The 25295-nt window shown below is 38.2% G+C and overlaps 1 protein-coding gene across 1 annotated transcript in view; it reads right to left on the minus strand.

The window, feature by feature from the left end:
* Positions 1-3033: 3033 nt before the first annotated feature.
* Positions 3034-25295, minus strand: part of csmd1a (CUB and Sushi multiple domains 1a) — a 176537-nt gene continuing 154275 nt past the window's right edge. Inside the window, exons 10-15 of the mRNA XM_036147619.1 lie at positions 13450-13553; positions 13105-13217; positions 7225-7407; positions 6924-7109; positions 3941-4047; positions 3034-3165 (exon numbers count right to left, since the gene is read on the minus strand). Of these exons, the coding sequence (XP_036003512.1) occupies positions 3034-3165; positions 3941-4047; positions 6924-7109; positions 7225-7407; positions 13105-13217; positions 13450-13553 (825 nt within the window). The remainder of the gene's footprint in view (positions 3166-3940; positions 4048-6923; positions 7110-7224; positions 7408-13104; positions 13218-13449; positions 13554-25295) is intronic.

Raw genomic sequence — 25295 nt, forward strand, 5'->3', positions numbered from 1 at the left:
TAACCCAGTAACTCTGCCTAACTCATAATTTTTACGGTTCATACTCTGATATTCTATATCATATCCACCTACCTCGTGTACATAACACCATATACTGATTTATTCCAGCATTCTCATTATCTATGCTAATCAAACCATGGACATGTTTGTATGTATGTGTATGTGCACCTTTACTTCACTTCCACCTCAGAGATGTGCATGATAATAATAACGGAAATAATATTTACTCCTGCGTCCTTCCACTCTGCTTATTGAATTAATTTTTCTGTGTGTTCATAATGTGTTCATGCGTGTTTTCTATACTGCAAACAGTTTGATATTTATTACTGTATTATTGTATAAGTAAGAAAATCACAAGCATTGTACAATCCAGAGTCAAATTCCTTGTATGGGTACACTTATCTGGCAAATATAGCTGATCCTGAGTTTATGTTCATTGCTTTGCACTACCTTCTAAGTACCTGGGTGTTCATCTAAACAATAAATATGACTGGACTCATAATACTGATGCTCTTTAAAATAAAGGACAGAGCAGAGTTCTGTCCTGGGATGTCCCTTGGACCCAGTGCAGGTGGTGGGACACAGAAGAACTGTAAGGAAAATGACATCACTGATGGACAATGTCTCCCTCCTCATGCATGGAGCTATTGCAGAGAGCTGGAGAGCTTTCAGTGACAGACTGCTGCATCCTAGATGTCCTAAGGAGCGCTTTAGCAGGTTGTTTTGCCCGGCTGCAGTCAGGCTTTATAATCTCTGCTGCTCCCAACAGAGTCAATAACTGTTTACATCATGCTAATGGTTTGCACAGGTTCTATGTAAATAGGCTGGAGTCTCTTCCACTGTTCATTTTTTGTTTCCACTTTGCATTATTTATTTACTCTGGTATCTTCTACTCTCAGTGTTTCTATAGAGCTAATTTTAGAATAGACTAGTTTGTTCTTTTTTCATCTTTTTCATTCCTAATAATTGTGTATGACTGTGTGTCTGCCTCTGTCACACTCGAATCTCCCCATTATGGGACTATAAAGGAATCCTATCTTATGAATGGAGGCCAACAGTGATAAATATCAATATGCTTATTGAAATAAAACAAGATTCTGTCATACATATCAAACCTAGACTCCCTTAAGGATTGTACACGTTTCTTCTGGCTGTCGAAATGCTGGCATGCATCACCTGCCTCTGTTGTTTCTCTTTCCTTCCATCTGTAAATGTCACGTATTTGCTTGTCTATTTTTGTAGCCACATGACAGCTAGGGTTATTTGACATTGCTCGGCAAACACCTTGACTTCTGTATTGTGTTACATCTGTGTTTTATCGCCTTAGCTCAGAAATAGCACACTCTTTAATTGTCCTTCCTAATGTTTTTGGTCTGCTCTTGGCTTTTTTAAGAATCTGGAATTGACATGGGTCTCTTGGCCAGCTTCATGATGACGAGATTATTGGTGAACCTTATGATCCATTAGTTGCATTCCCTATATTTCATAAATATACGGTAAAACCAACTTTTATTTCTCTTGTCTGGAGGATATCAGTGAAGTAGAGTCATACTTCAGATGTTGGGAGATCCACTGGTTGGAAGGATGAGCATTAATTTGTCATACCTCTTAATTCCCAAGTAGCAAAAAGACTGTCTAGGAGATCCGTATGACTCCTTGGTCAACATTGTCTCTCCACCAGCACCTGTTCTGCCACCTTGGGAACCAACTTGCAAACTCGCTAATGTGTGGTGGCAAAGTCCTCCGCTGCATCGGGTTTCGCTTTAGATATTCACCACAGTAACAGGGTGTAGCCTTGGCAACAGAAGCGCTGCTTTGGCTGAGCAGAAAGAAGTTAGCTAACAGCCTTGAATGACATCCACCCAAACTCAGAAATGTTGCTACGGCGCCAGGCAAAAACGAAAGCACAGCAGTGTCATACTTGCGTGTGTTCGTGCTCTGTGTATACTTACGGCCGCAAAGAATCCGTTCAGTCATCTATACGGTAGGTGGGCTGCAAAGTGGTGCAGTTGTTGGGCTAAGGCTAGCGCTGCTATCCTATAGCGAGAAAGGAAGCCCTGGGTTTGAATAATGACTGGGATCTTAAAGTTATGGGTTCTTCCTGTATATGCCTGGATTTTCTCTGAATACAGTCCAAAAGAATAGGGTTGCAACAGAGGTTACATGTTATTTGATCTCTGTAAATTGCCCTTAGGTTTGCACAGATATATATATATATATATATATATATATATATATATATATATATATATATATATATATATATATATATATATATATATTCTTTTTGTTCTGTTTGTTCCTGTGATGGACTGACTGATTGCTGGTGATAGGCATTAGCCTTGTCTCCAGACCTGCAACAATTAAGCGGCTCCAAGCCCACAACATCCCATGCCTTCTCACTCAGTCAGTTCTTACCAGTCATCTGTTATCTTTTTTACATTGTCAAAGGTTATTCTTTTCTCTGTTGTTACATGTGAAGCCAAAGAGAAGCCACAGAAAATGTGTGTGAAGCTTTTGTTGAAGAGCTTTACTCTTATGATACAAAGTTTGAAATAGTTAATGTTGACTAAAAAAAATACAATTTATTATGTGAGGATAGTCAAACATGACTTAAAGAACTACATACATGCAGCAATTATTTCTACTTCACATGTTGTTTTTGAGCAGAGGCCTAAAAATTCCTACAATCATCCGTCTTGATCCTCGCTTGATAGTAGCTCGTTAAGTGCTGAGAGCTCGATTTGATTGGTTGCAGTAAGGCCTGCATGTGGTTGGCTGTGAGCCAGTGTGATTGACAGCTCTACCTGGGTGGGCGGGAGGCAGTGACAGCTTTGTCACTATGGAAACAAACACTGCAGGCCCCTCAGCCAATCACAGCCGACTGAGAGCCCCGGGGATTCTTAAAACACATGCTGAAGATTTCCTCAGGTCCAAAACACACACAAACACGCACACATACATATATATACACAAATTCCTGTTCTATGTCCTACTTTGCTTTGTTGGTCATGAGTGTATATGCTCTAAGGTTTATTTGTGCGCATGTGTGCCGAGCCGGTGTGAGCTGTCTCCCTGTGCGGTGCGGTCTTCTTTCGACACCGTCTCCGGGTCGCTGACGTAGTTGTCATGGGAGAGTGCTCTCCGGGCTCGCACGCACCCACACTCACATGTATGCACACGCGCACACATCAGGGGGACAGGGGGTCAGCTTGTATTAAAAGAGCAAATAAACCAAGTGTTCACACCACTAACCCACCGCAGACAGCGCAGGCAGACAGAAAACAAGAAGGCGACAGGAGGAAACGTGGGCGTACGAAGGGGTCGACGTAGCGGCACAGGAGAATATCTTTTCATTTTTCCAAAAAACAAACAACGTATTTAGACCATTTCTCACCTGAGGACCTGGACCACATCCTCGCTAGGCAGGGCTTTTACCAAAAGCTACAGATACGCTGGAGTGTCTGATCCTGTCATCAGCCATGTTGCCATATCTGTTGGCATCAGCATCAGATGTGTGACTGCTCACCCTTGATTCTGATGAGTGTTTTTATGTATGTGGATTTCATGTTTTTTTCCCCCCATATCCATCCATCTATCTTGGTATCCTGTTTTCATTTAGAAAAAAAAGTCTGATTTCATTGCAAAGTATGTAGATAGGATCCAATACTTCCATGTTGAAATCTCTAAGATTTTAATCTTGCCTCTTCGGCTCCTTCCAGGTCTTTCTCAGCCATCTCAACCAGCACTTAATCTGTCACTTGGCTCCCTTCACTCGATCCATCTCTCTCTCCTTTAATTTTTCCTTCTTTATCACATTCCTCCCTTCAACTCTTCATATTATTCTCTGTGTTTATTTAATTCTTTGTCCCTGGCTGGGTCTGTTTATGTCTCCTTGTTCCTCTCCCCCTGCCGTCGTCATAAATCGCTCTCTTGTTGCCTGTTGAAGTGTGAGGAATGGCAGATCTGACGGTTTCTCACAGCTGTTGCAGGCGTTCCCAGGTTCACTTCGCCACGTACCGCCTTCTGTTCTCTGACCTCTCAAACCTAAAGGCAAAATATACAAGACACGAGTAGGATTTTAAATATTTGCCCAGCTTTGATGTGCACTTGATTTGTCTTGTCATGTAGTACAGTTCCATGAGAGAACGAATCTCATGCTAGAATAAGATAAATCAGACGTAGAGCCGCACAATAACTTCAATTTGGTCAATGGGATTCATAAAACCCTTTTGAATTGTACGTCATTAGCTATGTTTACATGGACAAAAGTAATCAGAATAAAGGGCCGATTGGAATAAAAATGTGTCATGTAAATATACCAACCAGAATAAAACTGTATTCCTAATGAGAGGGGTGATTTATACGACGCCGTATTAGGGTCAAAAAAAGAAAGAAAAAAACCCCCTGAAATTTACTCCTCTTTTTTTCCTTTTGTCATAGATTTATGCCGATTGGCAATCCGATCGGCATAAATGTAAAGTTATTCTGAATGTGGCAACCTGATCTGTGTGCGTATGTGCGCCCCACATTAACATGATGTATTTCCGCTTTGAGTGGTGGAAATACTTTGAGAAGCAAAATTGTCTCTGCTCCTGATTCAGCCTTTCTGTTCAAAACATTTAAGGAGCTCAAAATTATTATTCATTCAGTAACGTTTCAACAGTAATTAGAACTTGGTGCAAGTCCATCCTCGGCGCTTGGAAGACAAACTGTGCCAGTGCTAGATTGTCTTAAGCCATCCGTGTGAGCATTCCAGCATTTCTTGTCCTGCCTGCCTGCCTGCCTGTCTGTTGCCTGACCCGATCCATCCTTCTGTTACCGAACCTGCCCGTCCCCTGTTCTGATTCTGTCTGTCTGTGCGAGAACCTGACTCGACCTGTCCCTGGATATCTAAATCTGCCTGTCTTGGACTGCCTACCTGTTACCCGACCTCGTTCTGACTGAGTACCGAGCCTGCCTAACCTCTGCTGCCTCTGAGCCTGTTAGTGACCAAACCTGGACTGGACCAGGATTTAGCCTTTTGGATCTCCCTGTTGGAACCTGCACTGGATCTCTGCCTCTCTGAACCCGGACCTCCCCTGCACGTCGAGAAGCCGAGACCACTTCCTGCTTTTAAATAAAAACCTAAAAAACGTCATTGACCTGTGATTTGAATCTTGGGTCCAGTTTTCAATTAATAAATTATTTACATTAAAAGGACTTAAGAAAACCGTTATTTTGTTACATGTTTTCCCATCTTTTCTGCTTTAGTACTGAAATTTATTTAAATCAATCCTTAATCCTATTCCCCACTTTTCCAAAAAGCATACCAAATGTTGCATCAGGTCAACGACCATCAGATGCAATCAAGTCAAACTAGCTTTCAATATTGGATTATTAAATGCTTTAAGGGTCCTGTTTGACTAATTTATATCTTATAATTGAGCATTAAAACTTAAAAAAGCCTGATCAAAATATGACATACAAACTTAAAATGTAATGGTCCCTTCTTGCTCATTATCTGTTTAAAGAAAATTATGTTAAATACAATCTGTATTGGTAAGATTTCATATCATGTGAGTCGGACGTGTTTTCTCACAAATGTATGTCTGATATATACAGACACCAGTCATTTATTACTAGTGACTACAAACTGAAAGATGTTGAAGCAGACTCTTGCGAGAGCGCTAATTACCTTACTATTTTCTAAACACCTCTACAGAAGACGAAAGAAAAATCCCTGCAGATGCAAAGGTTTTCAGCCAGTCAGTTAAACACAACTTCATCCTGCCTGTCAAACAGGGGCTTAACTCGAACCTGCCAAATCAATAACTCTGAAATGTGGAACAACAATATAATTGCTGTGTTTTTACATGAGGTGAAAAAATGATCAATGTGATGAAATAAAACATAAAATAGCAATTATATTTCTGTCCAGGTTATTGACCATTCATTCTTTAACCTAAATGCAGTTTGTAGCTTACATTCCCTGCTCATAAAGACAACAAGATGAATAAATGTTATCACTTCAATAATTTAGCAATTTAAAGGAGGGCTTGGCAATTCATGTTTCAGCATTAAAGCATCAAAAGTCAACTGGAAGCCATAATTTCAATTCTTTAAGCCATTGGTTTCAAGCTCCAGTCCTTGGGGACTGGTGTCCTGCAACATTTAGACGTGTCCCTTGCCCTATACACCTGTAATCTTGCCTGCAAGCTGAATCCTCACGATATTTGTGTATTCACAACACATGAGAAACCATCTTGTCCCACCAACATCTCAATCGTTTGGGTCTGAATCAAAAACAGTTTTGACCAATCACGTTGTAATTTCATGGTTTAAGATGGGGCATACCAGCTGTGATAAAAGCAAGAGCTGCTGAGCCCACATCCGAACAAAAATGAGCATAGCAGCACAGGAGGACTCAAACGTAGCTGCTGCTATCACATCTGTTTTGTCAGAACCCTCAATTTCTTCTTTGAATAAACAGCAAGAATGCCTTGACCAGCTTAATTTGTTGTGGTTTCTCATGGCGCCTGCTTGATACCATCATTTGCTAAAAATAATCTTTGGTGAGTGGGCACTAGGTGTCACTTTGCCCAATAATTTGGAAAAGTTCTGCTGAATGTCCCTACTTTCCCTGAGCGGATTTGATGGAAAAGTCCCAGATTGATAATGTGCAGAACATAGAGTGCTACACATTATCAGTTTGACTTGCCAGGTTAATACACCTAATTGAAGTGCAGTCAATACAGTCAAGCTCTACAGAACCATGTTAATGAGCTAATATTTGAGTCAGGTGTGTTCAAGCAGAGATGCATCGAAATGTTGCAGGACACAGACCCTTGAGTACTGGAGTTTGAAACCACTGCTTTAAACTGATGAATGAAACTGTAACAAATAAATAAGAAAAACGCATTGTATTTTCAGAAGATTTGTACCTTCGTCTTTAACCACCAGCCAATCAAACTGCGGTTCCAGGTCAAAGTCGGAGAAGAAGAGATGTATCCGGCTGCCTGGCTCAGAAATTATCAACCACACGCAGTTTAAGTTGTTACCATACTCTTCTGGGTAGTTTGGGGACAGCACTGTCCCTGACGGAGCCGTGAAGTTGAAGAAACAAGAAACTACAAAAAGAGAAGTGGAAAAGGGATTAATTTATGAAATTGTAAACAGGTTAACAAAGACACGTGAGCACATAAGTAGAAAAAGTAAGACATTTCAAAAAATATGTTTACTTACACACACAACTGGGTTTGTTTCCAGACCACTGGTTATTGTGCTGGCACGTGATGGTTTTTTCTCCCACGAGCTCAAAAGCCGACTGGCAAAAGAAGGTCAACACATCACCGTGCTGAAAGCGATCGCCGCTACGACGACCAAACGCAGGCACCCCGGGATCGCCACAACCTCCCCTGTCAATTTCTGCGACACACAAACAAAGGTCATACTTCACCTCTGCCAAACTGTGCCAGCAGTTCACATAGTGATAAGAAAACATGATTTCCATCAATTAAAGCTATTTGTTAATCCTGTTAATAAACATTTTTTTATTGCACTGGGTAAAATTGTCCTTCCATCCTGAAGAAGTCAATATATTATGTGTTCAGAAAAAGGAGGTTAAAAAAATCAATCTCTCTTGGAGCTGCGTCATTCTGACGCGCGCAAGTAACCCCAGTGTGCGTGCATGTTCCTTGTTAGTTTTTGCTTGCTGGGTATGCACTTCTAGTGTTTATGTATCCAGTTAGCGGTTAGCCGTTCATTGTAGCTCCGCTGCTCTCACCGTAGACTTTGAACATGGCTGAGAGTCGCAAGACGCAAACAACGTTCATGTTTATGAGAAGAAGAGGAAGGCCTTGGCAGAAAAAAATAAGACCAGAGTGGATTTGGGAGAATTTTTTTTTCATGTGATCCCCCTGAAAAGTGGAAGAGCAAGGTAAGACAGTCTTGCGCGTGCACAGTTATACAAAAAGGGACTTGGGGAAATTTCTGGAAAAATTGCTGACCCTAGCTTTAAACTGCAGCAGAATAAGGGTTCTGGCAAGTTCCTGTGATGGCGGCATGTACAAAGCTTCCCAACTTACTGTGTCCCGCTCAAATGAGGAAAGGAAAATAAATAATTGACATCCTGCTGGCCTGCACATAAGAGATGGTACTCATTGGAATTTAGAGAAAAAGAATCATGTAGTTTCTCCATTCCCAGAAGATACTTTATAGTAACAAAAGTTAGACATTTCCTAATACTGTCACGTAAAACTGTGTTGTTTTGGTAAAATGAGATAACAGATTATCACAAAAATACTAGGTTTCCTATGTTCTGACCGTGACATAAAGACAACAGAAACAGAGGTATTATCAAGGTTGTAGTACCTTGCAAACAAACAGTCTTGTTTTCTTTATGCACAATCTACATGCATAGAATCTGTGTATGCTATTTTCTTTATTTTAAAACTGTGTGTAATTAAAATAATTAATATTCCTCTTCACTATTATGTGTTTCTTGGTCTATCACATAAATCGATTAAAGTTTTAGGTTGTAAAGTGATGAAAAGTAAGAATTTTAAGGAGTATGAATACTTTTGCATTGCCTTATAATATTGGTATGTTTATTTTTCAGTTTCAATATTTTATCTTAATAAAAACTGTTTGGAATGAAAATAACAGATTCATCATACCAAGCTTTGAAAGAAATGTCTTCTGTATTATTCAGCTGTGCAGTGATGTTGCAATCTGTGAGAAATTTATATGATTACTTCCCTTCTTACAGTTAATTGCCATCAGGGTAATTGTAGTGCAATTCTGTTTTAATTGTGAAAGACAAAACAATAAGTGGAAGCATATACACACACACACACGGTTGTTTTGAAAAAATAATGACATTTAGGAGAAAAAATAAATGTTTGTCAATCTCTTAGAAATTGACAATCTGTCAGGCGTCCGTCAGCATACAACACATGATCCACGTAGCCCCTGGATAATGATTTGGACAAACACATCTTTATATAAGTTACGTATTTATTTTTTTATGTGAGTTTTCCGCTTTTGAGCTAAGTTGGGATGCGAGTATGCCCACAGGAAGAGAATACTTAAGGATGCCTCAGATGTGTTTGTGGCACACAGCTTTCTGTCACACAGATGACAAGTGTCAGGATGGATTTCAATGATCCTGAGCCCAAAGTTAAGTCTGTCATTATGCTGGTAACTAAGTCCTTTTTGTTTCATCGTTTATCATTGCATTCTTTTCTGTTATGTATTTTTTCGCTTTCCTGTTTTAAAACTTGCACAGTTCACTGGAGAGTAAAGATTTTAATTATAGTTTGAATTAAAAAAATCAGCTTCTAATGTTTTTTTTTTCTCACTCATGAATAAGGTTTGCTATACACCGAAGACAATTCTATTTTTAAATATACAATGTAGATGCATTGCAAGTCCATCTGTGTAGTAGAGGGCTATGTTGTTGCCTTCCCAGTCAAATCCCTATTGTGTCAGGAAGGACATCCAGCATAAAAGATCTGCAAAGTCTGTGCGCAAGTTGTAATGGCTTGCTGTGACAACCCCAGAATAAGAGATCTGCTGAAAGGATGTAGATACAATGCAAATGCATACACAATTGATTTCAAGTTCTTGCAAGCATTTTCTTTTCTTTTTGAAGGATGAATATAGAAACAGAATTTATAAAAAAAACTGATTGATGTGGGTAATTGAAGTTTACAGGTTCTCAAATTAAAATTAGCTTTTAACATCCAATAAGAGTAAATTGTCTTATTGTTGTTTTTCATTTTATAAATGAATAAAATCCAAAAGCAAATGTAATTCTCATTTAGCGTGCTGAGTTAAACACATTTACTGAAACACGTTAACTGCATATTTCTTTGTTCAGCAATGATACAGATAAGAAAATAATGCATATATTTAAAACTGATAATACCAGTTTTAAACATATTTCATGAAAAGAATTGTCTTGCGGAAAGATTGAAATATAAATAATTTAGAAGGTTATTTATTTTAAAGCAAACTGCCACCAGACCAGAAATTTTGCAACAGCGTGTCAAAAAAGCTTTAATTATCATAGGGCTCCAGATTTGTTTATTATATCAACACTGTCATTCATTTTAATAATCCACAGGGTGCACACAAACACACCAAGCTTCTCTGAAAAAGAAGCGCAGCCTCATGTCATTTAAGAAAACGGACGCAGATTTGGGCTGAAAATCTAAGAGAACTCAGGGGGGGTAAGACTGATCAAAGCGCATAACGTGGTGACGTTATTGCATCTGACAGCATCGCATATACCCATGCAAGGACAGACATAAAAACACCACAGGCAGTTGTTGGGTTGTGATGAGGGAGAAAATATAAAACTACAGCATCTTCTGTAGATCATTTAGTGCTGTTAGTACTTCACATTTTGATTTTTCTTTTTTAAAATGCTTGACTGTTGTTAGATCAATCTTGTCACTTTTAAATAGTTTTTTTTTTTGGCCTTAACAAGGCCAATATCTAAAGATGAAAAAGCCAGGAATATACCTTGATAACTACAAAGCTACCACTAGCTTTCAACTCTGTCTCGGTCATCTACTATTTTCATCATGATTTATTTTTTGAAGTTCTCAGAAATAAACATGATATTATATATTTTATTTCATTGTTGATAGAAAAACATTTAATCATAAAGCTACAGCTATACGATTTCACTCATTGCAAACCAGATTATTTCAACTCTGTAAATTTAAACATAAGTAGGTTTAGAAAGTGACATCCTGGTGATCTCTATTCTGTTACTATATATTCGTAAGTGTGCCTGGTCCTGGAGTGTCAATGATGTCATTGCTGTAAACAAAGCTAAATAAACCCAGAGCCCAACTTTTATCTGTTTCATTCCCCTTCTGCTTCTGTCCTGGCATCATGTCCCATTACAAAGCGAGGAAGGCCTAAACACAGGACTAAAAAAAGTAAAAGACAGAATTCACAGCTGCAGTCATGTGAAAAAAAAGAGAGACCCTAAGAAACTCTGTAGGTTTTTCCAAACATATTCGGACATGTAAAATAAGTCTTAACAGATCTTAAAATATAAAATTATTATTTTTTTAATGTTTGTAAAAATACAATTTCTGATGGGGGATAAATTAGGACACCCCAAAATTTATTCCCACTTAAAATGCCTATAATCACAAACATGTGAATCACAGCATGTGCACATCAAAATCAGAATCAGCTTTATTAGCCAGGTATGCGTACACATACTGGATTGTACAATGCTCATCATGCGTTTATTTATGCGATAACACACTAAATGCAGTAGAAAAATTTAGAACACTGTCTGCAGTATAGAAAACACATATGAGCACACTATAGACATGTTTCAAAGACAGAACAACGGCTACATTACATTTTTGCTGATTTCTGCTAAGAACTTCCAGTTTGCGCGATCACTGGATATTTTTCGGTTTGTGGTCTGAGTTGTAACTGAGGACAGCAACTCTGTATTGTGTTAGATAAAGTCACATAAGAGTCATGTCGTCTTCATCTGCATGAGGTACCCCCGACCCCACGCAAAACTGAAAAAAATAGCGGGGACATTTATCACGCAGGTGCCATTCCTGAGTCTTCCCTACAGCAGCAGGTTATTACAGAATGAGAAAAATTAACCACATCCACCTCCTCATCACTTATTTTACAGGTAAGCCATGCTCGTGATGAGCTTAATCAGCCTTGTTGGCTGACTTCTCTGAGTCATGTAGTCAAGATTACAGTGCCTGTGGTCCAGTGGACCTGCGCACCACAGGCATGTATGCATGCTTCTCTGTCTGAGCATGTACACAAGTATGTTTCTGTGTGCACTAGAATGATGGGGAGAAATAGTGCTATGAACAAAACATAGGGATTTTTATTGTTATTATTTATTTAAAAATCGTATTGGGGTGAAGGGCTGGACTCTGTGGTGATTGTAGTTGATTGCCAGTAAATGGGTCTGGGTCTTGTATTATCTCATAGATATTGTGAAAGGCCCCACAGTCTGCAGCAACTTCAAGTAAGAAACACCATGAAGCAAAACGCACTGAGAACACCAAGGAGCTCAGGTCAGAAAATGTAGTTTCCACAGTGCCTCGTCAAATCCAGTTTTGGAAAAACACAAGATAAATATGGGAACAAAACAAAACAGGTAAGAGGTGGACGACCCCAAAACCCAACGGGGAAGAAAGAATTGCATCAATCAGTGTTAACGTGGAAGCAAACTGTAACCATGAAGGAGCCTTGAAACTCCTCAGCACAGAATGAAAAAAATGTCACACTTTTTCATATAGCTGTACATTCCATAAAGCTTAGCTTCAAAGGGAATTGATTAAAGGCACAAAAAATTACACACATACACAAGCACTAAAAAAAAGCACAACAAATTTACTTACATGGGAAAACTTGGATAGTAGATGCTATTCCACTTAGATGACATTGAAATTGAACAATTAGGGCATTGACAAACATTCTTCCTCTCATACAAATTAACATCTCTTACCACATTAGTGAAAGTGTTTTTCATTAGAAGTGGCTCGGAAATGTGTTAACACTGAAAATTTGATTTCTGTTTGCTAAATACAGGTCCTTTTTTTGGATGTGCTTGTCTTGGGCAGCATATTCAAGAAGCATGGACAAACCCCTAAAAGTCTTTGCAGCCCTATTTGCATTGGAAAGGTATAAATATTAACAGGAGAAAATGCTTTATTCTAATACTTAAACATTTTTTAGTTGTTGTATTGACTTGTTCCATGATTACAAAAGTTTTACATAGTCAAAGTATTTGGCAAGTTGCATTCATCAAATGATATAAAACCATATTCAGCACACACACGGGCAGTCTTTGCAGTTGTTGTGGGGACCTGGTATTAATAATATATGCCTCTCGGGTAGCTTTAAACTTTACTAGAAAGCTGTCGTTTTCACTTTAAACCAATGATGTCGTTAGATCTTTTTTGGTGGGGCCGAAGCTATTCATTGTTCATCATTAATTAACTGCTTTCCTGGATTGCTGTGGTATGTTACTGTATACGTGTGTGTGTGCATAATTCAGAGTAAAACAAAACACTGTGATTTAAATCCATATTTTGTTTTAGAAAGAAACCCTACCTTCATAGATAGCCTTGAACCCTGCAGAGCCGATTGTGTCATCTGACTGCAGGTGTAGCCACATCTGATTCGACAAGCTCACGATGAGATCAGGGACGCTGGTACCAGTAAGTCTACAAAGACACAGCCGTAACAAGCATTACCTATACATCAGTGTCCTGATCCTTTTATCCTTTTTTACTTTGGTGTAATATGGAGGGGTTTCTGATCTGGATCACAGAGTTTAACATTTGAAATGTATACCCATGCCTCTGTCTCTGCAGTTTTTCTCCCGATTGCCTATATTAACTTGTTCTATTCTGCTACATGTCAGTTATAGATAAGAAATTATTACTTGGTGCTTACACATAGAGTACCCTCCGAGTGTCCCCTATCTTTCCACCGTCTCCCACAGTCAGCGTGTCATAGCCTCTCTCCAGATCAAACTCTTCAAATGACAGCTTTATAACCTGAAACAATGAAAAGCAAAAAAAAAAGAAAGATTGAAATGGTTATAAAACATCAACATATTGAAAGCACTGAAAGGCTAAAAGAGCAAAGGGAAAAACACAATAAAGAAATTGTTTTTGTCATCACATTCTCATGATTTTCCATTCATACAGTTTCAAGCAAAATGAGCTTTTAATGATTATATGACTCTGGAAAATTGAATGTCAAGAAGTGAATGAGGGCTTCATAAACAACCACCTCTTTAACGGAACCTTAAATAATATGACTTGTGCTTTATTAGATTAACATTGGCCCTTGCTGTATAGATGGTGTCAAGCCAATTAAGACGGTTAAGGTGATTTGTTATTCTAATGGAAAAAAAATCCTTTCTGTTCAATTATAAGTCGTAGTTACATAAAACTGCCACAGATGGCACATAGCCTTTTAAATAAAACCAAAACCCCACCTACAGCACAACACAAACCAATTCCAGGTTACTGCTGAACAGTAAAAGTCATTTCAGTATTAATGTTTTCTTGACGTCATCACCACAAGAAATTGCATGAATAAAGTAATGGTGGTACCGCCATTAAAACAAAGTGGGAAACTTTGATTTGAACAGGTTGACACAATTTGTCAGCTTTGAAAAGTACTTACCTGAATAGTCATGAAAGCTGAAAAAAAAAATTATGGCACATAAAACGGGAATCAGATGACATATATTCAAGTGAAGCAGCATGGAGCTCTTGAGTTTCATTGTTAATTGGAAAACGAATAAACTGGTAGTGTTCTGTCTTGTTGGGATCAGTTCGTTTCTAGCTTGCCATTTTTCCACTTCCAATTTACCTTTCATAGTCGTTTCCCTCTTAAACCTGCACCTAAAAAACAAACCTGATTATTCCATTGTTAAATCCTCTGTTCACTGTGTAAAGTGTGCGAGCAGATACATTTGATTAGGTGCAAGAAGGACATTGCTTCACTCTCCAAATAATATAAAACAATAAAAACTAAAAACATTATTCTTCTCAGCTGGTGTTGTGGACTCCCTGATTAGCCAGGTTGTTATTTGCTACCGGAGTTAATGTGAATTGGTCTTTTGAAAAGTCACAAGTTTTGCTTCATATCAGATAAATTTGCATAACATGTTTAGAAGCACAGACTTCAAACTGCAGAGGAGGGCAGTAAAGGTTATGCTACTTCTGGTAATAAGTCAGCAGTGTTCTGCATGAATGCATTCAAATGAGTGTGTTCACGAGTGGAGCTTACATTTCTGAGAACTTTGAACTAAAAAAACAATGTTTTTAGATGAGTGAATGTAGCTTACTTGACTTCTCTGTTTGGAAGTGAACGAAAGCTTTAGAGTGTATTTTTCAAGTGCAAACCTTGGATATTTCACTGACAAAAACCTGCAGAGATTCCCCTTAAGACTCACTCTGGTTGGGCAAGCGGGCAACAGAGATTTTGGCCTTCTGAGGACCTACATTGCTGATTTAGGCCTATGTCTCTTCTTGCTTCAAACCTGACCCTGTTGCCTTCGACTTACCAGCATACATAAGGATATAAATTGAAATCAGGTTGCTCTAAGGGGTATTTTGAAGCCCCCACCCCCATTGCCATTGGTGGTAGATGGGGTAAAGAAATACAGAGAACTCCTCTCTCCATCCACCCTGCTGATAAGTAACTGAGATCTATTTAATATCAAGACTGAGTTGCCGTGGGCCAGAATCTGTAGGACGCTTCCTTAAGAAGTTTCGTATGAACTGTCAGGGGGCAACTTTCTTCCACCAGGATAAGTTGCTACACATAGCAGTGATCTCAAAACACCAATGTTCCCACGTTTTCGCTTGCACATTAATAAGTTATAGCCGATAAAAAATCTAAACTGTGGCGCTCCGGTCCAAGAGGTCACGTGATTCGATTTTTGCTGCTCAGCCAATCAGATCGCTGTATTGTCAGCTGTGCGCGTTCATCAGTTCATCATGGCTGCGCTCGTAAGATGTGTGGTATGCATTTGGTTCCAGATGAAGAAAGCCCCAATGAAAGCATTTCTGTTCTGGCGCGCAGCGGGCAGGAGATCTTGATGGGCCAGAAAAAAATAAATAGCCCGAACCATCCTGTCATCCTCCATCCATCCATCCATTTTCTAACAGCTTATCCCCGTTGGGTTGCGAGGTGCTGGTGCCGAGCTCCAGCTGTCAAAGGTTGAGACGCGTTGTAGAAAACTCGTTGTGCCAAACGAGTGTATCCCCTTCGGAATTTTGTAGAATTGTGTATTGTATTTTTGAAATCAGGGTAAAATTTTAAAACCCAACTCTCCATGCTTTGTGAAGGTCTAAATATTTTAAACATCACATTCTAGTAAAATGAAAATTTATATTTTTGTTAAACTCCTAATACTTGTTCTATGTTAAACGAGACTATTCTCGTTTTCTTAATACGGGTAATATCTCGATACAGGTTCTTGGTTGAATTAAAAGCTTATTAAACGTGATAAGTTGGCTGTGCCTTATTCAGTGTTCCATTTGATCACACGTGAAATCCGCTTTATATAATCTATTCCATGCGGGTTTAGCTTACAAAAAGAAAAAAAGAGAACCAGCAGACAGCTGTGATGGACTTAGGAAGGTGGATTTTGGTTTCAGGCAGACAGAACATTCGACAATCTAATAACATAAAGCTAATATTTTCGTGACACATCTGGAAATGACCGTTTTCTTTCTCATAACGTATTATACTGGATGGATGGATGAACGATAATGTAACGACACCATTGCTATATTTCGTTAAGAAAAGTAAAACATCCTCATTTCCCACGCCTAATAGGTTGGAAATGAGGCGGAGTTGACTAGATTCATTCTTCCAGCTGAATGCGCTCTTGGCGCAGGAATACAAATTCTGGCGGGGATAAGTCGTTTGGCACAACGACACCTGTGCTATCCTAGCGCAGCAGGTCTTGGTGATATCACAGTAAATTGGGGCAAAAGTCTGGACTATTTCTGCCCTGCGATGGACTGGTGACCTGTCCAGTTTATACACGCCTCTCGCCCATTGACAGCTGGAGATAGGGACCGGCACCTCGCGAACGCAGGGATAAGCGTGTTAGAAACTGAATGGATGGATGGATGATGAATGGCTGGATGGATGGCTGAATGGATGGATTGGTCTGGGCTATTTATTTTTTTCTTTGCCATCAAGATCTCTGCCAGGTGGCGCCACAAAATGCTATTATTGGGCTTTCTTCGTCTGGAAACAGACACAAACAGAAACCAACCATCTTACGGCGCAGCCATGATGACGTGGTAAACTCGCTCAGCTGACAATACAGCGATCGGATTGGCTGAGCAGCAAAAATCGAATCACGTGACTTATTGGACTGGAGCGCCACAGTTTAGATTTTTTATCGGCTATACTTCTTAATGTGCAAGTGAAAACGTGGGAACATTGGTGTTTTGAGATCACTGCTATGGGTAGCAACTTATCCCGGTGCAAGAAAGTTGCCCCCTGACAGTTCATACGAAAAGTCACCGTACAGATTCTGCTCCACGGACGAGGAGCATGAACCTCAAAGGAAAGGACATGAACAGAAAGAAGCAAAGAAATGAAATAACGAAATCACGAAAGAAATGAATGAAATAACGAAAGAAAGAAGAAGAAAGAAAGAAAGAAAAGAAAGAAAGAAAGAAAGAAAGAAGAAAGAGAAGAAAGAAAGAAAGAAAGAAGGAAAGGTGCAGCATTTATTCCATTATGCTTTTTATGTTGATTTTTGTTGTTGTTTTTGTATTGTTTGTTTTACTTTAAACCGTGTTGTACTTTGAAACATGTACTTAAAAATACAAAAAGGCAGAAAAATAAAACATAACTTTCAGAATAGAAGAAAAACACTACAGATTTAATGTACAAGAACCGTGAGGTCCCCATTTCCACAGTTTTTTATTCTTCAGCCAATTTACAAAATACAAAGTAAAAACCAAAGCAAAAATATTGGAAAGTGATGAAACAGACTATGCGATCACACCTTTGGACTCTGATGGAGGATCCCAAATATGCCCCAATATGAAATAAAGAAATAAATTATTTATCAAAAAAATAATAATATGCTAATATGTTTATACTGTTAGATAAAAAAAAATATTGGCATGGCAAAAAGGTAATGGCTGGAACCGTTCTATGTTGTTAAAACAAAAGACAAAAGTAAGGAAAAAAGTAAAAGTAAAAATGCATTTTCCCACATATACAATATGTGGGAAGGTAATTTGACTGACATGTTGGAGCAACAAAAGAATCCATCTTTAATTGATGAAAGAGTAACAAAAGACCACACTCCTGAAACTTAAGGACCCTTGATTTTTTTTTCTTGGCAGCATCCTCAGCCTCATTCATAGTTAAACGAGTAATTTCTGGAAGCTACACCCTGCATTCACACCCCTCCACTGTTGTACACTGAGAACCTGAGTGTTGAATCCCTGACTTACAGGCACCTTTATGGCTGCTGTGGCATGCATACAGCATCAGTTCATCAATCTGCTTTGCACTCTAAAATGCCGCAATACTGGCATTCCATTATTCGTTGCTTGTTCATTATTTATTAGATGTAGATCATATCCCTGGCAGCATGGATAATGGCATTTTCCTGCCATGCTCAGATATCCTCAGAGCAAAAAAGTGCTGGTCTTTATAAGAGAAGGCCCTTGTGTATTGCTGCAGAAACCTGTGATGGTGGGTGAACATGCACTATTGTGCATAGAAGGCCATACGATTGCAAATCACAGTACAGTAACAAAAAACTTTCTGTAGGTGATAAGGAGTGTAAAAACCATTTCAACAAGCCAGATTCATCCATGCACAGCTAAGCCTTTGCAGTGCTTTTGTGAAAATAAAAATGGTTTGGAAATGTTCAGATCATGTTTAAGGATAGGGGACAGTCTGAGGGATTAACTGCTGTCATGACAGGAATGGCAATGAAGCCTTTGTAACTCTTTAAAGTCTACATTTCTATTTCAGTGCACCTTTCCATATACAAAAAAGAGCCCCCAGTCTTAGGCAAACAAGCCAAAGTGTGTTTTGTGCAAAGAAACACTGACGATGAAGGCCAAAAGACTACTTGTAGAAAGCATTTAATTGTCTCAGTGTACATTGGATGTTGCACCCCCAAGCAAAGTGTAGTTTTTTTCCAAAAGAGCTTCAAATAACGGGGAAAATATGCAAAACAACTGGCTAACAACAAACATATGGGCATATTAACATACTATGATGAGTTAATGTGCTTTACCCCTCTACAAGAGGGTTCAAAAACTTTGCTCTCTAATTTGCTCAAACATAGGGAAAAGAGTAAGAATAAGTAAAGGTATTTGTAACTTCTATCCTGAAAAACACACTGATTTCTTTGTTTTCCATGGGAAGTTATTGTCTTTTGTCAGGAGAACTGTTCATACCAAGGTGATAATAAAGAGGTTTATGTACACTAACCTGTTGAAATTATTTCTATGCTTCCAAATTTCTAGAGGCTTTTTGTTTAATTAATGTTATTCGATTGTTGATATTATGATGAGCCATTGTTGCTTATCTGTACCAAGTGTACATGTAATAATTATTTATATATACTGAAGTATATTGTTAGTCATGCAGGTCATGGTCATGGTAATCCCTAGAGCCTAAATGGAAGGTACTGGTAAATGGCTTGTACTTGAATAGCGCTTTTAACTAGTCTGACAACCTCAAAAGCCCTTCACACTCATTCACCCATTCACACCCTGACGTAGGTGAGCAATGTTAGTTGCTACAGCTTCCCTGAGACAGGCTAACAGAGTCTGTCTCAGGTCTGTCAATGGCTTTCGGCAGTAAACAGTTGTGATAAGCATACAGCGACTACATCCCTCTATAGTGTTTTCTTTTTCATATGACCTCCATTCTTTGTTTTTCCTTAACTTGGTGAACAGATTGTCAATAAAAAAAAAACCCTGCAGCTTTAGTTGGTTCCTAACCCTGGTCCTAAGTGGAATGAATAAATTATGTATATTTTTATAATGGATCTTATTACTATTATAGCTATAAGTACATAACAGTTGTGGGCTGATCTCAAGCCCTCCTACTGCATCGGTCCTTTCACAAAATAGAAAGAGTCTGTAAAACAGTGCCTTAATCCTGCTTTGAAGTGCTTTGTGAAATGGGCTTCTAACTGATTCCCTCAGCTTGTAGTTGAGATTTTAGTCTATACAGTTTTACCACAAAAATGGCAACATGTGACGATTTTTTTGACCACCCAATATTTTTATAAGTAGGGAAAGGTTTTGGATCAATCCCCTTTCTGCAGTTATCATATACGGCTGATACATAGCTTGCACAAAAATGTTAAGGAGGGAGAGCATCGCTCTATGCCAAAATATGTGGTGTCTCTCAACTTTACTAAAGGAATTAACAATGGAGAATTATGTTAATATAGTTTTTTTGTTGTTTTGAAGCCGTAATTATTATTGGTGGTGGTTGTTTTTCATCCAGTTGTATTCTCATGAACCAGATACCAGCCAATTCCTAGAAATTATTTGATGTTGGCTTATGATTGTGTCACCAGGAAACATTAAAGTTCAAAGCTCTGTACCAGGTGAATTATTGAAGGTGCTTTACTTTAGATTTTGGGTTGCTCAGTTCTCTGAACGCTGATAAAATGTCCTATTGAGCCACTCTTCTACTGACCTCAAAGGCAATTTAAAATTTATACATTCAAACCCTCCTCAGATTTTTTTTTGCAAATGCAGGTAATACTAAAATTCAGCTATAATGATGTCATAGGAGTAGCTAAAGTTTAATTGGATTTTTGTCACGCTACTCTTAATGTTTTTCGAAACAGGCCTAATTTGAAATTTGTGAAGAGCACTGACGTTCTTGGTAATGACCTAAGGATAATAATGCTTCACATCCTTCCTTTAAGCGTGCCATGTTGCATCTGTCCTTCACTACCTCAACACACACAAACTAGAATATACATGCACACAAACACAAAATATAGAATGAAAACAACACATATAAGGCAAGAAAAAAGGTTTGACAGCACTTGCACATGTAGTGAAACAGCTGTGCCTCAGAATTATTCTGCTTCACTTACTTGGAGAGATATACCTGAGAAAAACCACCTCCTACTCACACACAAATTATCACACTTGAATGCACACAGAAAGTATTGTCAGTTTCTGCTTCACTTTCTTTTTTATGACTTCAAGCTGCTGGTACACTACAGTTCTTCACAGCCCTAGCATTGTAGTCACAAGCAGATATGCATGTTCTTTATGGTTAGATTCTCAAAAATCAGTGGAGACTAGTTAATGTCAAAGGCAACTGTAAGTTTTCAGGATACTGTTGAGACATAAAATGCTTAGGTCCCAAACCCATTGAGATATTTGAAAAAAAGGAAAGGCATAATTTAGAAATGTGTGAGTAATAACTACAATATTACTAATAAATAATATAAAATGCCATGGGGGCACTAGGTAGCTCAGTGGAAGAGCAGATGCACCATGTATTGAGGCTATAGTCCTCAACAAATAGAATAATACATTTGGATTTGGACATTGTTAAAATGTCAACCCAGCACATATTTGATAACTTTCGTTCATCAGTTGGGCTTCTTGTTATTGGACAGAAACACTATTGTGTGTTTTGGTAATGTAGACAACAACCACACTGTGGGTCATTTTCCTTACACAGTGTATTTTTTTAACAATTTTATTGTGTGTGTCTAAAGTTCCCAATTTATACCACATTTTAAGTTTTGAATTTAAATGAAGCCAAATTCTGTAAAAAAACAAACAAATCATCCATGATGCTATTTAAAATGTAGCAAAACTACTTTTTTTTTCTTTAAGATTTATGATGATTTGAACAGAAACAGGTGATACTATTGCAGCAGATGAAGAATCCATATGAGTAGGAGGGACTTTATTGATTTACAGCAGAGACATAAAGTATTGACCTAAAATGTTCTCACAGTAAATATATTTCTCATGGGTCTATTGTCATGAAATTCAGAATAAATGTCGATAACAATCAAGGTAGTCCCCACCTGCAATGGAATCAAAATAAATAACTCAATAAATTATGGGTAATAAAGTCAAAAACGTTTATTTAGTACTTAACATATTTTCTGATATTTAATTAATACTTCGTAGAAAAGTTTATGTCAGTCATGACAACCTTTAAACGTCTCCTGTATGGAAAAAACAATCTCATACGTTGCCCAGGTGTGCGCTTTAAGTCTTCCAAGCAACTGACTGGGTCATTCCAGGAGTTTTTTTTTTTTCTAAAACCAACTGTGAGTTTTCATTACTGGGTGTTTGGGATAATTTTGTTAATTTAAAATCCAAACTATCCATAATCTTTTTAAGAATGTCTCCTTAAATTTCTCCAGTCATTTTTTTTCAGTTTTAAATCCCTGCACCATTATTCTGAAAAACAGCCCTACATCATGATGTTCTCACCTCCAAAAATATAGTTGGTATGGTGTTTTTGAGATGATGTTCAGGGCCCTTTCCTCTCCAGACATGGCATGTGTGATGTTAACCAGGGAGTTCAGGTCTGATCTCACTACACTATATTCTCCCAGTATTTTTTTTTTCTTTACAAATGTCCTGCTGAAAACTGCTTTTATGGTAAGCTATTTCCTTTTTATTTCTGGATTATGATCATGGGGTACTGACTGAGTGGTTCATCAATTTAAAAAAAATATGTCCGTAACAAGACCATCTATATTTTTGGTAGCAACAGGATTACATAGTTCTTGAGAGAGGTATTTGCATCTACCAATCATGAGATGCTTCTTATGTGACACTTTGGTAGTAAAGATTTTTTTGGCCACCTGTTTAGACTAAACCAGCTAATATTTTTTTGCCGCTGATAGAGGACAGTATTGCTTTCTTAATACTGTCAGATTCCAGGGATTTTCTCTGCTGTATATGCCTTTTTTACTATTCCTTTTCATCGTGTGTCCCTATGTTATTCCACTTTTGTCACTTAAAGCTGAATTTGTTGTCTAAATTATTTTGACTTTTTTGTAGATGTATGTCACTTGGGTTGTTACCAACATGTATTGTTGATTTCGTGTCAATACCTCCTTGATAATTTTTGGGAAAAACAATGTGTTGGTCCTTTCTTCTGGATGGTACCAGACAGGCTAAAATATCATTAGGATCATTAGATGACACTTCGCAAAAAAAAGAAAAAAGAAAAAAAGAAAATGGACTTCTGTTCAGAAACTGAAGATGTTTCACTTCCCATCCAGGAGGCTTTCTCGTCTCAAAACTGCTGGAGTACCGTGGAGTTCCAATCTTTATAGACCTGCCGGCAAGGGCTTGTTAGAGCTTAGATTCCTGAAAAGAGTGTCCTTTAAGAGATGAGGACCAAAATGTGAACATTTTGGACCGAGAAGACAGATGGTTTGAGAGAGGGGTGAAGGAATACATTTACATAAAGCACGAAAAAAACAGCCTTAAACTGAGGAGGAGGGCTCAGGTTTCAACTTCCAAAAACTAACAACACAAAAATCGGGCTGATCCATGTTAAATTTCACCCCAATTCCCACCTCCATGCATTTTATCACAACATTTCTCCTGTGAGCCGAGCAAACGATGAGCCTTCCGATTTTTTTTTTTTGGTTGATCATCACCTTGTAATATGGTGGGTTCTGTTCTGGTTTATGTTATGTAAGTAATTTTACTCTCCTGTCTTAGGTTCTCTGGCTACTTTGAGTTTTGTCCTGTCTAGGTTCTTGTTTAGCTTGTTTATTGTTTTAGTTTATCCTGTTGTGTCATTCAGTTTTAGTCTTAGCTTTATCTTCTGTTCTTGGTCTGTACTTAAGGGTTGTGTTGTTTCTTATCAAGTCTGATGTAGTTTCTGTTCCTGTTCACTTGTCCAGTCAACTTTTTAGTTTAGGTTTGGTTTCTGATCTATTCTTGTTTTGAGCCTCAGCACTGATGTCTGGTCTAATTACTTACTCTGCACACCTGCCCTACTGCACCCCTGCTGCAATCATCTCTCACCGGTTTCACCTGCTTCCTCCTCCATATAAACTGTTTAGACCAGACATCAGTGCCAGGTCATCTTGTTGAGTTTATGGGTGAGTCTCCTCCTGCAATATTCAGGTAATGTTTTGCTTTTGGAGTTTTGACTCCCTTGTCTCTAGAAACCTGAGCCATCCTGTTCTGTCTGTTCCTGTTTCACCTGCCCTGCTGGACTGTTTGTTTATCTGCCGTCTTTTGTTTCGACGGTCTCTTTGGCTTTTCCCTGTTTTTGATATTAGTTAATGAAAGATCCTGATCTGAACCTTTGCTGGTCTGGCTGAATTATGGGTCCCCTGCCTCTGATCATTACAGACCTGGATGACTGAGAATCTTCTCCAGCATATTAGATGAAACTGACTTAGCTTAGTGTTCTAGTCAGTGCATGAATAAAATTTGAATAAAAATTGGTTTGATAAATGTATTACTGTATATTTACTATATTTTGTACTATGCAGATATTGTACATATTTGGGACATAATAACATGCCTTCAATTATCTGTCTCATAAATTGTGATTTATTTCTTTTTTGGGGGGATACACATCATTTTTATTTTTTTTTTCCTTTTGCCAAAGGAAAACTCTGTAGAAAAAGTTTTAGCCATGCAATGAGGTGACCCACAGTCAGAACTAGTACAGACAGGGAACACTTGCCCTGAAGCCAAAGTCTACAAGATTTCCCTTGATGAAATGAAGGAGTTGTGCTGAGTCACTACAAAAAACTGACACAATATGCGTTAGTAGCCCTCTTCCAGTAGATAACTTTTAGCCTTCCAGCAAAATAAACAAGTGGATAATAACACACACACTGTTAGACAAGGCAGATTACTGAAAGCCTCATTAATGACAAAATTCCTTTGAAAAAATAAATATAATAATTTGATCAATAACTGCACAGATTTATTCAAGGCTCAATTCAACCATAATTTAACTGACAGTCTAATCAGAACTTTAGAAATTATTTGTGATCTCAGAAAAAGGTTGTAAAGCATATTATTGGTGGACCAATAAGGGGAAACGTAAGATTATAGATTATCATTTGATAGTACTCTTCAGTAAGATGTAAAGAGCCCAAAACTATATTGTTCAAAGAGGTTAGATATAATTTTAAAAACTGCAACAGTTTAATTAGAGGATCAAGTATATTTGAGAATTTTTGCCTGATAGGGAAATTGTTATATTGTGCCAAATGGCATATTTTTTGTTTCTCGTCAAGTACAAACAAAGCAAGAGTCAAAGAGTCTGGGGAATAGGTTTTTGCTTATTTTATTTTCTCATTGTGTCAGGAGTGAGGTGCAATGTTCTTCAACCTCATGCTCTGATTTTAAGGTAGAGCAACAGCCTTGACAAATGTCAAGGTAATTACAAGCACAGATATACCGCCTCGATTTAACTGAGCTACATGTCTGTGGACTGTGTAAGGAAACAGAAACAGACACGAAACTGAACTCGAGATGCAACAGAGAGACAGAGTGAGGCTGCCAAGTGAACTTCTCTTCACCCTGCCTCCAGTCACAGTGCCACCTCACACTGATACCTTTTTGTGCACAAACTAAAAAAACAAATGAATGTCAGATTTTTTTCAAATGGTGAAGGCATGAAACATAGCAAGACTGATATTTCAAAAATCCAATAGAAGTAATAACAATTGCTCATCAAAACATTAGTGAGTGAAAGTGGCAACAAAAAAGGAAAACATTTTAAATTAAATGTCTGCA

The sequence above is a fragment of the Fundulus heteroclitus genome, chromosome 15, assembly GCF_011125445.2.
Source record: "Fundulus heteroclitus isolate FHET01 chromosome 15, MU-UCD_Fhet_4.1, whole genome shotgun sequence".
In the NCBI taxonomy this organism is placed as follows: domain Eukaryota; kingdom Metazoa; phylum Chordata; class Actinopteri; order Cyprinodontiformes; family Fundulidae; genus Fundulus; species Fundulus heteroclitus.